Below are 13,655 nucleotides of genomic sequence, written 5' to 3'. Positions count from 1 at the left end.
GCCTAAGAGTCTCAAGCATGTCTCTCACTGTGGATCCTCATCTCTAGCTCATCCAGTACCCGAGGTCTCCAGGACGGTTCACGGCAGATTCCTTTCCCCATCCTCTCACAGCTGAGCATCACCAGGCTGGCAGCTGAGCCAGGGAGAACCTTTGTTTCAGCACCCTATCACTCCCACCTTGGATTTAGTACATTTTCTCGGCACTTCCCAAGCTGTCCCTGTGCATCCTGAAGCTCTGAGCACTCCCTCTGCTGGCTGTAGCATCATTTCATGACCCTCATTAGGGCCTCAACCTGGTGACGAGATGCTGGCTGGGGTAATGGCTGGTCGAAGTTGTGGCACGGCCAAGGAGGAGGACCACGATCCCATAAAATGTGGTGTGTGGGAGCGAGGATTTGAGCACCAGCCCTGTGGCAAAGCTGGGTGGGGAGATGTCCCAGCTTTGACACGTTAATGTTTTCATTCAGGACATACATCTATGCTCAGGCAGCCCTTCAGCACCAGGGCGAGCCACAAGAGCCCAGGGTGTTGTTGGACAGCACAGGCTCTTTGCAGCTGGAGGTTATTGCAGACCTAAACCTTGGCATGCTCAAAAAGGTGATTAGTGACTTGAAAACACAGGCCCATGTGACCCACCACAGGTCATAGGGCCCTGCTACATCAGAGGAAGTGCTGGGCCGGGAGCACAGAAAGGAGGTGGACTGCAGGGTGACAGTGAGCTGGTGCTGAGGGTGCCCTGGCCTGTGAGAGCCAGTCTGGTGGCCCCAGCTTCAAGAGCCAGGAGGTTCAGAAAGGCAACCAAACTCTTCCTTGAAGAAATACTACCTTTAAACAAAGAGAAGAGCAAGAGCAGCATCAGCAACCCCACTCATCACCACTGCAGGTCTCTGGCCATGCCAGGAGCAGTCTGTGAGTTGACAGGCAGTTTGTTTTCATTGCTCCAGCCACCTCCTTGCTGCCCCAGCTCTGCTGGTCCCACGGCCCTGGTGCAAAATCTCACTCCAGCATCACATCTTCAGGGAGTTTTTCTCCAACACTGTCTGTATTTATCAGTTTTTCTCCCCCATTTTTGCGGGTCCCCGGTGGCCCTGCCACCGTGCCCTGCCCTAGGCGGTGCTGCCAGGCTGCTGCAGGCAGGGGTGAGGGATCCAGTTGTGGGCTGACCTGCGCTCCATCCCCTGGCAGCAGCTGGGACTGCAGGAGAAGGGAAAGCCGTCGCAGGAATCTGGCTTTGACAGATTCCCAACATTTTTGTGTTGCCCTACTTCAGTGACAGCGCCACGGATAATTGCTGCGCTCTGAACAGATATGTGAAACCTCGGGATCTTTTCCAGGTTGTGAGGCTGTGAAGCCCAACAGGAGAGGATGAATTCTTCAGGAAAGGTTCCGGAAACTAAAACTGCACAGGCTAAAGGGGGAACTTGGGATATTAAAGCCTTTTTGGAGATGAAGAAGGCAGTGATGTGAGGTTAGCGAGGTACAAGGCAACTGGCTTGAAAGTTGCTCCCAGTCCTGTGTTCTTAAATGGGATGCACAGAGAAACGGGGCAGTCAAAGCAACAGCTCCACAGGGTGAGGAAGGGCAAGCATCTTGAGAATGATATCTGGGCTCTGTAGTCAAAACCATAAAGCAAAAACGGGCATGATGTCAGTGCTCTGTGCTGCTCACTGTTCCTGGGGTGAGGTCAGGGATCTGGCAGGGCAAAAGAGCTGCTGCTGGAGCAGTGCTTAACAAGAGGGACTTCAGCCTTTGGTGGTCCTCCCACAGGCTTAAGGCATAAGCCAGGCTGAGCCCGATGACCCCTGTGCACCCTGAATGCATGAGCTGAAGGGTGACCTCGTCCCCTCCCTGTCACTGCTTCCACAGCTGGCAGAAGCACTCATGGTTTGGTGAGCCAAAATGCAGTGGGAGCGCAGGTTTGCACATCGGATATCTGCCTCAGAACACCTGCACCAGGACTAGGACTGAAAAATAACCTGTCCATGTTTCATCAGAATTTAATGGGATCTGGTTTTTTCCTTATTTGGGGTTGAAATCCATTATTTCAGGAAATGGTGCCAGCTTTTAGAGAAATTGTGGCCAAGTTTAGGCTGCAGACATACTGAAAAAACAATTTCAGAAGCAGGAGAGGAGCAGGCTGTGATGTGCAACCTGGGTGTGCTTTGACTAGGTCTTGGTCTTTTTCACTGTGATTTCTTTTTCTTGCCACTAAAATCAGTAGAAGCCCAGGGGCCCAGAGAGCATTTATTTCTGATAAGTTTTTAAAATCCACCCAAATACATAGGAAAAGCTTGAAACTTGGGTGTGCAAGACCTGCTGGCAGGCAAGTCTGCAGAGCCAGGACACTGCTGGGTCTCAGTCTCCAAAGTGGAGGAGGTTTCTGATAAGGGGAAAAAAGGGTAGAATTTTTTCCATTGAAACTTCCACAGAATGGTTTCTCGTCAGTGTAGGGTGGGTGGTGTCATTTATATTTGATTTTCCGTTTTCTGATTAGAAAAGAGGAAGCTGCATTATTTTCTGACAAAAAGTTACATTTCAGAAGTTGGCAGTTATGTAAAACATCCCCACTGCCAAAATCCAGCATTACAAAGCCCAAATAACAACAACCTGGAAATCAAAAGCCAAATTTATTTCTGTAATCCATTTTCTTCCAAAGTCGGAAAACATTTGTGGGAAATTTTAGTGTGAGCAACCACATGCATTCTGGAGATCCTGGCAAGCCTGGCATGTACCAGGCATGAAAAAAAATAATAAAAAAAAAGAGTGGTGTTCTGGCTGTCTTTTTCAGCAACAGAAAGGAGGTTGGAAGAGCTCAGGCCATTTGTCCACTTTTTCTTGACAGTCCTGAAGATGACTGGGAATGGAGGGAAAGGATTGAGGGATGGGGGGAAATGATTGAGGCTCAGACCATTTCCTTGTGTGCTCCTATGGGCTTGCTTCGCTTCCCGTTATTGTCCTGCATCTGCTCCTGCCTGGTCTGCCCAACAGGACTGGGAGACATGTGAGAGCCAGCCTGGCATTGGGCTTGGAAAAAACCAGCCTCCTTCCTCCCCACAGCATGCAGGAATAATTCAGCCAGAGACAATGTGCTGGCATTGACTTTCCAGATCAATTTAGAGCCTGACCTAAAGTTTTCTTCCTGCCCAGAGTGAAAGGAGAAGGAAGAAAGACTATTTTTTGTTCAAGATAGGTGTCTTTAGTGAAGTTGGTCTAAATCAGAGTGAATTTGAGGTCTTAACACTGAATCTGCTTAGTGCATGCTTTCCAACTCAAGTCACTGCTGCAAGTCTGTTATTAGGGAATCACTCTGCAGATAAGAAGAGAGGCTGTAAGCAGGTTTAAAATTTCCTAAAATGCTAATAAGATGGTTAAAAAGAAATAAATCCCAGGGTATAGTCTGACTGTTTCTTAAAGTGAATCTCTTAAGCTCCCAGAGTAATAGAGAGCTCTCTAGCTGTGGTTTCCCGGAAAGGAAATAATACAGCCGGATTAGCTCCGGGAAAGTGGCAGCTTTCCCTTCCTCTCCAGATAAGCTGGAGCAGCACAGCCCATCCAGCAACTTGGAGGACACGATCTGCCACCCTGTCACCAGGGGCCCGATGGTCAGCGCCCTGCAGAGGCTCCCCTCCATCCCCATTTCTGTGCACATCACTGCCCTTTCCTCGAAACCGTAGTGCTGCCCTTTTGGATGAGGGTTCATGCATGTGGCAGACAGGGGCAACTCTGGTCCTTTCTTTTCTAGGCAGTGTTAACAACTCAGCAGCCCAAAGAATTTGCCTTGCAATCCCCTCTGCGGCTCAGCTTTCTATTCTCTATTAAAGCAGCATGAATGAACCGAAGCCTTTATTTGCATTCTCTTCAAATTGCCCTCCACCACGAGCATGAGACCTTTGGAAGTTTGTTGCAAGAGTAGCAGAGCCAAGATATTTTAGTCAGGCATGATGCCCCACCACTACCGCAAAAATCACTTCAGAGCAACTGCTGAGTCAGAGTAAAGGGGACTGGATGCATTTGCTTCCCAAAGATCACAATGCAAAGCCTGGCAAGAGAAGGAACAGGGAGGGAGGTCAACGGATGTGGCATTCCCTGTCCTTGAGTAATTTCTCCTGCAGGAATTCGTAAGATCTGGCATCTCCCAAGCATGTCTGAGAAGAGGGAATGGCCTGGGCAAGGGCACAAGGATTTGAGGGAGGGTTTATAAAGAAATTTCATCCTGGGCCACCATTAAAGATGTCGGTACGGACCTTAAGGACACCCATTCTTGGGTTTGGGTGGGGTAGGGGGCTAAAGCTGCCTGCCCTGCCACAGCACAGGGTCAGCAAGCCAGCAGCATCACATTTGCAAGCCAGGGAGCCATGTGCTCCAGTGTGGAAAATACAGAGGGTTGCCTTCAGGCTTCCTTCCCTGGAGTTCCAGAAAAAGGGGAGAAAGTACCTTTGTTCTCCTTTGGCCTTCACCTTACTGCAGCTTTTAAAAAGTGAAGAGCTGGCCCTTTATGTTATTTTCAGTTCTGGAAAGCAAAGGTAGAATTTTTTATTTTTTTTTTTAGGCTTCCTACAGTTTGAAAACGGATGCAGTATTTTCTCCTGTGCCTCCTGGAGAGCAGCGTAGCTCACCATAGGCTACTCATCTCCAGGACAGCTCTTGCTGTGGGGAGGAAGGGAGCAACAGCACCTGCATGTGCTCTGCAGAGAGCTCAGACAGCTTGGGTCCCTAAAGCTGACATGGGGCCATCCATCCCTCCCTGACCTTGGTGGTCACCTTCTGGAATCTTTCAGCAGAAGCAAAAGTGTCCATCGTAGGGTAGCCCAGAGCCTGGTGATTTGCTTGGGGTCTTGGGCAATTGGATGCAGAGGATGAAGAGCAGGCACCTGAACCTTCAATGTCCCTTCATCCTTTCAAATCCTGCCTTGCTAAAACCAGTCTGGTCCTGTGGGGAGTGCTGACTTTGATGAATCAACATTTTCCAGCAGAAAAAGTGGCATTTGCAATTTCCCAACAAGTCCTAATTGAGAGCTCTCAGAAAAAGCAAACAAACAAAGGATCAGACCAAACAATGGCAGAGGGCAGGAAATGAGCTGGGCATCTCTGAAGAGCTGTCCTCACCCGAGCAGAGCATCGCTGCCAGGGCAGGAGTGCCAGCAGATAAACAGGGCTCTGCCAGATGGAGGAACCACCATGGCTGGATGTCCTTTCCCTCCAGAACATGCAAGCAGACCTGAGCATCTGCCTTTTGGATCAGGGTGGTGTCTCCTGGATGGATGGGATTGCTTGTGCTTGGCTGCATGCCTGAATATGTTGGTGGCCTTACCATGAGCAATAGCTCTGCAATTTTGTTGGGTTTTTTCTTCTTCTTTGCAGTAACACTTGTCCTGATCTCATGGTTCACCAGGACAGGTAGGAGAATTGCTTCTAGGGAGTCCCCTCTAGAAACCACTGGAGTTACACACTGTGAGGTTTGGTGGGAGCCAAGCAGCTCAGAAACAGAATATGTCTTGCCATGCTTTCACAACTGCAAGATTTTGGTCTGAAGCTGCTTGTCACAGTTGAAAGCTTTGCTGCTAGGAATGTTCATTGGGGCCTGGCAGAAAGGGTGATGGAGAGGGATGGAAGGGTGGTCAGGGTGAGCAGGACTGGCTGAGTAGCACTGGTGTGGCACCTGCAGGAGGAGGCCCCTGTCTTGGGCTTTTGAATGCACCGAGGGAATTTGTATGCAAGGTCACCACAGGGAATCATGAGTGCTTTCTGATTTCATTTTTTATGTCTGTATCTCCTTTTCAGCAGCTGCTCCAGCTGCTCTTCCAGCCTTTCAGTTTGCAGTGGTTTTGCCAGTTTTGTGCTCGTGATAGGATTGGGAGTAATGCATCCAGGCAGGAATGAGATGGCAGCTTCCATCTGTGCAGCTCCACTGGAGGCAGTCGGAACTGGTTTGGGAAATGAGGCTGTTAAAACCACAGGCTCCTCTCAGACCAGCTTTCAAAATCTGCCACCAGCAAAATGCAGCCCTGGCTGCTGCTGTCACCTCTGCCAGGCTGAGCCTGTCCTGCAGAGCCCCTCTGCATGGTTTTTTGCCGTAGACTGCCACGGGAGCCCCTCGGCAGAGGGAACACAGCCCTTCCCTACACACTGGGACACTCTGGCCAGCTGGAACTGCTGTGGCAGCTTTTCCTCACAGAAAGTGGCAATTTTGGGGCCAGATATTTGAAAGAGGTTTGCAGCAGCAGGAGCAGGGATACTGCCCAGCACATGGGCAATAGATTCAAAACTCCTTCTGGACTAAATCCACTTTCAGTACATAGCTTGTCATATCCTTGTGAACAACAAGCACATCCCACAGCAGGGACTCTCCCTGGGCCTCCCACAAGCAGAAGTGGGAACTAGACTCACTTTCTAAATTGGCCATGGTGGTCATCCATGATTTTTCTGAGTACAATGAATAGGTGACATAATTCTTTGCTTAATCTTTACTGTTTCCATTATGTAGCTGAGGAAGTTCGGTCTCCAGCTGCCTGGCTATATTTGGGCTGTGAACTGCAGGAAGTTGATCAGCATGACATTGTTACAGATATTCCCCTGTAATGTTTCCCTAGCGAGAAAAGTCTTGTTCAAACCTCTCTGCCTTCTCCTGCTCATTCTCCAAGCACTGGGGGTGCCAGATGCTCTATATACCTGCTCCAAAGCTGTGTAATACCCCTCCCTCCCTTGCTCCCATGGAGTTCATTTGTGTGGCAGAAGGATAATGTGACGTGACGGCTGAAAACTGCCTTACCCAAGCATGGACACTGACACTCTAAAGCAGACAAAAAGATGTGGACACAGGAACCAGCACAGTCCTTCCAATAGATCCACAACATTTATTCAATTGCTTCGACGATGCAGTAGCGTAAGCGCGTGTTTCTGCCCGCGGCCCGCGAGCTCCCCAGCGCCGGCCCTGCTGCTAATCGCAGTAGTTTTCCAGCTGGTAGAGGGAGCAGGTGTTGTGGCAGCATTGCTCAACGATCCCTCGCTTCACTTTCTCAAACTCCTCCTGCTGGAAGGGCAGCTCTCCCAGCTCACCGTGCAAGGGACCGCTCACTGCCAGGGAAGAAGAAGTGAAGTTGTGGGACATCGCACAGCATCAGCCCTGGCTCTTGAGCCCTGCAGACATCCCCTTAGCAGGCACCAGATTTTTAATCCAGAGTTGGTTGGAAAATGGGAAGGAAGTTGCACAGGTTTCCCCAGGTTGATGCTGCTTGTAGCACCTGCAGGCTCCCTGTTTCCTCTCCCAAAATAATCCTGTGGTGTTCAGAAGATGCCAAGCTGAGTGGCTATTGGCAGTGTGAGGGACAAAGAGATACAGGGGCTTTATTGGGGAAGACGTGCGGAGAAGAAGAGAAACTCTGCACCCTCCATGGGGTGAGCAGCTAGTAAGTAAGATAATAAAATGGGATTGTCTGCTCTAGAGAGAAGAGTTTGGGATTACAGTGCCCTTTAGGCAGTTACCCACTCTTCTGGGAGCCTGGGCAGACAACTGGGATGTTCATGGGGTTGCAGGGACAGTCCAGTTCTGAGGCCGGGTGCATTTCCCAGCTGTTCCTGAACAGCCTGATTCAGTTGGCTGCCTGGATATAGCCTCAAACTGACAGCAAAAGCATTTGTGTGGGTCTGTGTTCCCAGCTGGGGGCAAGTTTTTAGAAGCAAGGATAAATTAGGGTATTTGGACACAGATAAAACTCAACAGAATGTCTTATTTGCTGGTGAGAACTTGAAAACTTGTGCATAGATCTGTTCAGGTTTTAGTTGCCCAATGAAAATATGGAAAATGGCAAATAAATCACTGATTTTTTCCTGCAGGAAAAAAATCCCTGACAACAAAGAGAAAATGCCTGGAAAGTGAGAATGAGATGTGGTTTCTAGGGCAATACAAGTACAGTACAAGATGCAAAATCCCCAAGCCCCCAAAGCATGAGGCAATGAACAAGGCACAAGAGTAACACAAAATCATTATGCTAGTGTGCTAGAAGGGAAATTTGGGAAAAATTTGGTCCAATGTTAAGTAGAAGAGGAAATAGCTAGTCAATGTTTTGTGATTTACTTGTCTTCATCTTTTGAGCCAGCTGTGAGCAGACTGTAAACATAACCAGATTGTGTGACAAAGAGGTGGTGGCTCAGGCAAAAGTCCTGAAAGAAGAGGTGGAAAATCCTCAAATACTTCCACTCTGTTTGGCACAATGAAATTCTCTGTACAGTGTCTAGGTAATTTGGCTGATGCAACCTCCAACCCATTTGTGGTGGTCTCCAGAAATTAATAATCAGAGAATGGAGTAAATGACATCCTGAACAAATCATGGCAAACCCTTTGCTACGGCATTATATTGTTTCACCTTACAATGACCCCTAAGGCTGTTTCGCAGGATGGTTGCATACACAGGAGAAGGAATTGGACATGAATGAAGACAGTACTTGATGGGAAGAGAAATGGTGGGAGAGATGTATAGTAGTCAGAGGAGGTTAAAGGTTGATCTTGAAACGAGAGGATTGAGATGGATGTGATTTGGGCAGGGGTCTCTTCTGCCTCTATTCACAGCCTTGATTAGAAGCTTGGAAGGCAGAATATTCAATGTGCTTCTCCAGGCCTTATCAGTCAGCAACATGTAGACAAATGCAGAACAACTTGCACATTTAGACACCTAGAAAATATGACCTAAGAAGGTAGTAGGGTTGTGTAGCTGAGGAGAGCTTAGAACTAGACATGGGAACAGTATTCAAACATTTTGAAAAGCAATCATAAAGATGAAAGGACTAGGCTCTTCCCCATGTCCACTACTGAGAAAACAAGAAATCATTTACAGCGAGGGATGTTCAGGTTGGATATTGGGAAGAAACACTCAGGAAGAAGGTCAGTTAAACTTGGGAATGGGCAGCTCCAGAAAGCAGAAGAAGCTTTCTCTCTGGAGGTTTTTATGAATGTACTAGAAAAACATGGCTAAGAAATAGAATGGGGACAACTGATCCTGTCTTGGGGCAGAAGGAAGCTTCTTGAGTTCCTCCCACTTTTATTTTCTTTGAGTACTCCCAGGCTGGTGTAACGGCCGCACAAAGAAATAGATGAGTTTGAGCTTTCAGGCACAATTCCTTTTGCCTCATAAATCCTCTCCCCCTGCCTGCCCTCTCATCTGCCTTTTTAACCTGAAGAGCTTTTCACTGGCAATGTGACGCTGTTGGTATGCCAAAGGTATTCCTGGCATTCCCCGTGGTAAGGACATTCCTGGTGTCACTGTCAAAGGCGGTTCTTGCATCTCGCATCACATAGCACGCGGCTGCTCTCACGGTCAGCCCGACTTACCTAGAGGCTGCTCAACATCCCGCCGGGCTTTGGGCTGGTAGAAGAAGCCCCGCTCCCCACACACCAGGTATAGAGCCTCCACCAAGTGGGAGCCACAGAGGTGCTGGCTGACAGCTGCGTGGCTGCTCCCGGGGCCGGAAAGGGCGAGCAGGGCCAGGAGAGGCAGCGATCGGATCCAGAGAGCCATGGTGGGCAGGGTGAGGCCTAGGGGTAAGAGGCAGAGGAGACACAGGAGAGTCTAGGAGGTAAAAATAGTTGAAATCAAGCATTTTATGACTTTCAGCTCCTCAGGCAAGGAAATGAGACCAAGGTAGGAGATGGACCTTCTAGTCTGAGAAGGAAGGAGAGCTTTCTGCATCAGGCTTTACAAGTGACAGTAAATGGCTACTGACTATAACCATAAGTCCATCTCCATGCTCCATCAGACTCCCTGCTGTCTTGCCTCAAAAGGCTGGAAGAACCATCCCACCAAGCCCTATAGCGTACACGCCCTTGACAGCCAAGATCAGCAGACCCCTTCAGGGGAAAAACCCTCTCTGCCCAGTCAGAATGGGCTGTAATGTGTGATGATGGCCCAAAACCAGCACAATGTGCTCAAAGACCTCATTTTCCTGGGTCAATGAGCCACACTTGTCACCTCCTGCTACATCAACTTAAGACAGGTCTGAAAAGAGGTAGAAGGTGAAAGGGAGGCAGTCTGACTTACCCAAGAGGTGGCAGCAAGAGGTGGAGAGAAGTTCGGTCTGAGGGATGAAGATGGTTGGTAGTAATGTCCCCATTCTCTCCTTCCCATATTTATATGCTTTACATTAGCCCAAGTGACACAAGAGCTACCATGAGCCCCACCTACTTGATGACACTCTAGCCAAAATTTTTGCTACTTGTGCAAATTAATTTCCCTCTGCGCAGCATCCACAGGTCTTTATGCCAGTTAAGACAGAAGCAACTGTTTGCAGTTTCCATCTCATTTAGTCCGCTCTTCTCGCTTCCCTGAAGCTCTGTCCTGAGCCATCAGTGACCCTTTTAGCAGGAGATAATGGTGCTATTACAGCTGCAATGATTACTAATGAGACTAATGCTGGCAATAGACACTGTTGGCATTGAGGTGGTTCAACAGCTGTTTCTAAAATGTAAAATTAAAAGCAAACATGTTAATCTGTTTGATTTATATCACCTTGGAAAGTATGCAGCAATGGGACCAAGTGGTTGGTGAAATCATGCTACTGTCAGGTGTTAGGAGAAAGAAAACACATTATTGTGCAGAGGCTCACTGGCCACGCGGTGCACAGTGAGAGACACGCGTCCACTGCTTGGGCAGGGGGAGGAATAACATCTGCATTTTGCAGGAGACCTTGGGTGGTCGTTTTGGCTCAGCACAGGTCCAGAGTTTGAGCATTTGGAATTGTGTACGTGAAAAAAAAATAAGCTTTTTCCCCTTCTCCCCCTTCTCCTTCACCTTCCCCTTCAAATTCCTGTTGGGGATTAAGCAGAGTAAAGGCTCAGTCACTGCCATTTGCAGCTGAGAGCTCTGAGTAACTCAGGTCTTTCCTCTGGGGCTCTGTCCAAAGTGGTGTCTTCACCACCAAGAAACGTTTCTGGTAAATGCCAGCGAAAACAAGGAGATATCTGATTATCTCCATTCTGGCTGGTAAGTTTGCTTTTAAAAGGAGATGGTGGGTCAGGAGTGGTCCACTGGCTTTTCTGGGTCTGATTTTGGCAACAGATCTAGCTCTTGCTCTTTTTCACAACATTATCCAATTTTTGAGTACCTTTGTGCTCAACTTTTCTGCCACCAATAGCGAGCTTGTACTTTTTCCTGCTAAAAGTATACTTTCTTTTTCTTTTCTCCTTTTATTTATTTTTTCTGCCTGAAAAGGCCTATTTTAAATGCTGGGGATGAGATAATCTTCAAACTTCCCATTGCTCCAACTTTTGAGACTGCAAGTGCTGAGCACCACTGAGTATGAGACATTTTCATCAGTTCGAACTCTTGCTTGTTTAACTTAGAATAAGCCTCGTTCTCCCTACACAGGATAAATCAGAAGGAAGTTCACCGAAATCAACGCAATGCCTTGAGATTCGAACCAGGCCTTTGATTCCTTGAATAGTCAGAGCAATTCCGTCCATCAACACTTAGGAGGTAGGAAGTGCCATATGCCCCTGTCACGGCTTTGAGTGTGAAGTATCATATGTTTGCTAAATGACTGTGGTTGCAAAAACGCTTGTGAGAAGCGCTAAATCTCCGATGAGCGCACAGGGACGGAACCCATTTGCTCAAACGGATGCAAGACAAGGTTATCAGTTACATCCCCTGCCATGTAGGTCTTTCAGCCCCCTGCTAATAAATCCAAGTTGTGATGCTCAACTACAGTTAATAGCATTTCTGCACAATGTGTAACATTATCTCTGCCTCTCTTCCCCTCAAAAAAGATACTGGATGTACTTGAATGACCTAGTGGTATATCCATGAAGAGGGGCTCAGGTTTCAGCAAGATAGGAGTTCAGGGAATTCACTTACTGAGACCTTACTGCTGGTTAAAGATGGGGAGTTAGCAGCTGCATAGGATAAGACCTGCCATTTTACCCCAGCTGAAGTAGGTTGCCAAAGCCAGGAGGAGAAGTCTTGTGTGACTCATGCTTCCTCCACAGCAGGGACCTCGCACCTGGAATCTCACACAAAGAGGACAACCCGCAGAATTGCCCTCCAGGTCTCCTTGGCAATCATTTGCCTGCAGTCATCACACTGCTCGAGGTTTAATGGACCTCAGTCAAGTGATTGCCTTGGAAAGGCTCCTGAGCAGGGTGTTCCCCAGGTTAATCACAAGCTGAGATTTGCCGTTTAGGGCTTTCCTGCTTGCACTGCTTAATGTTACCTGAGCTCACCTGAACCCATGTTTTACTGACAGAGGGACTTTGTAAGGAGGCTCCTCCATCCACCATTGTCTCCCTTCTAGTCAGCTTCCCTGCCAGACTTTCCCCTTCCCTGAGGCTTACACCACTGGTGTAGCAAAAAAAGCTGCTTTATTTTGCTTTCAAAGTGCCATGTTCCTAGCCTGTTGCTTCCCTTACTCTTGGCTAACCAAATCCTGGAGGTAGCTTCAAAAAGCTCGTGGCATTCCTACAGCATGCCGCAGCAGGGGAAGGGCTGACTGTACCCAAGCGTTCAGGAATTCCTCTTGGCTCGCTGTAGTTTGGGTACAGAAATAAGCCAGAAGATTTATTGGAAGGAAAAAAGATATCATGCTGGCTCAGTGTTCAGCACAGGCCAATTTTTTTTTTGCAAAAGTTTCCTACTATGATTTTTTTCCCCTTCCAAAATATGATCACTTTGATTATTTATTGGAAAACGTATTTTCTTACCATAAATGGTCCTTTGGAATATGAAAAACGCTAGCAGTCATATAAATGGATATAAAACGGATACAAACTGCGGAAAGTTTTGTCTTAGAGGGAAAACTCCCATGTCAGCAGCAAACTGAGAGAGGGGGCCAACAGGGGAGCCCATTTGTAGATGGAAAAGCTTTTTCTACAGAAAAATCTCCGCTTACTCCTTCCAGGCTGGGCTTCCCCATGATTTTCATGTCATTAGGCAGTGAGGAGCCAAGCACTCATCCATTGTTTCAGCTATGCATGCCTCCTGTGATCCCCCCAGATCCTCAGGTCCACATTGGGCTCACTTGGCTGAAGGGTGGGAGTGGCTGGGTGGGAGTGGGCTGCTCCTGCCCTTCGTGCTAAAGCACCTCCAGACGTGACTCAAAACCACCTCCCTTCCTCACATCCCCCCCAAGCCTGAGCAGTTGCATCAGTGGGAACAAGGTTTAGGCAATCCCTGGTGTCATGTAATCGAGTTTTACAGTCCGCTGCCAGCACAATAAAATCTTTACTACTGTAGATGTCTCGCATTTTCAAACCCCGTCCTGAAAAAATAACAAGCCTGCTACAGGGGAACTAGTTAAAAATTACAAGCTTGTGCAAGTTTTAGTGACAGCAAAGGTCAGGGCTGTAGGCAAACGAGTTCTCAGCACCCAGGGACCCCAAAATGCCACCCACATCCCCCTTGCTGCTCTGATGCCCTGTGGCAGCTGCCACTGTCCTTCCCATGCCTGCGTGTGCATTGTTCCAGAGGAGTAGCAGGGATCCACACAGCAGTGACCACATGGCTCCTCTTCCCTGTGGGGTGAATTCAGTGGCTTGTGAAGCAAAGAGTCCCAGTGCTCATCTGTGCTGTGCCAGCAGCCTGCTGAAATACAGCCCAAATCACCCTGAGGGGTCTGCATTCCCAAGAGCAGGTTTTGGGGGTGACCAGCATCCTTGGTGCTCCCTGTTTCCA

The 13,655-nt window shown here is 48.3% G+C and overlaps 1 protein-coding gene across 1 annotated transcript; it reads right to left on the bottom strand.

The window, feature by feature from the left end:
• Positions 1-6,937: 6,937 nt before the first annotated feature.
• Positions 6,938-10,076, bottom strand: INS (insulin; the record flags this gene model as incomplete). Its single annotated transcript, XM_082283445.1, has 3 exons — positions 10,032-10,076; positions 9,326-9,530; positions 6,938-7,074 (listed from the first exon to the last, which is right to left on the bottom strand). The coding sequence occupies exons 2-3, from the start codon at positions 9,510-9,512 to the stop codon at positions 6,938-6,940; spliced, it is 324 nt and encodes a 107-aa protein (XP_082139571.1). The 5' UTR covers positions 9,513-9,530; positions 10,032-10,076.
• Positions 10,077-13,655: the final 3,579 nt, after the last annotated feature.

This window comes from Coloeus monedula, assembly GCF_965178545.1.
Source record: "Coloeus monedula genome assembly, chromosome: 6".
In the NCBI taxonomy this organism is placed as follows: Eukaryota; Metazoa; Chordata; class Aves; order Passeriformes; family Corvidae; genus Coloeus; species Coloeus monedula.
Note: the sequence above shows the minus strand (reverse complement) of the source record. Positions and strands in the feature narration are given on the sequence as shown.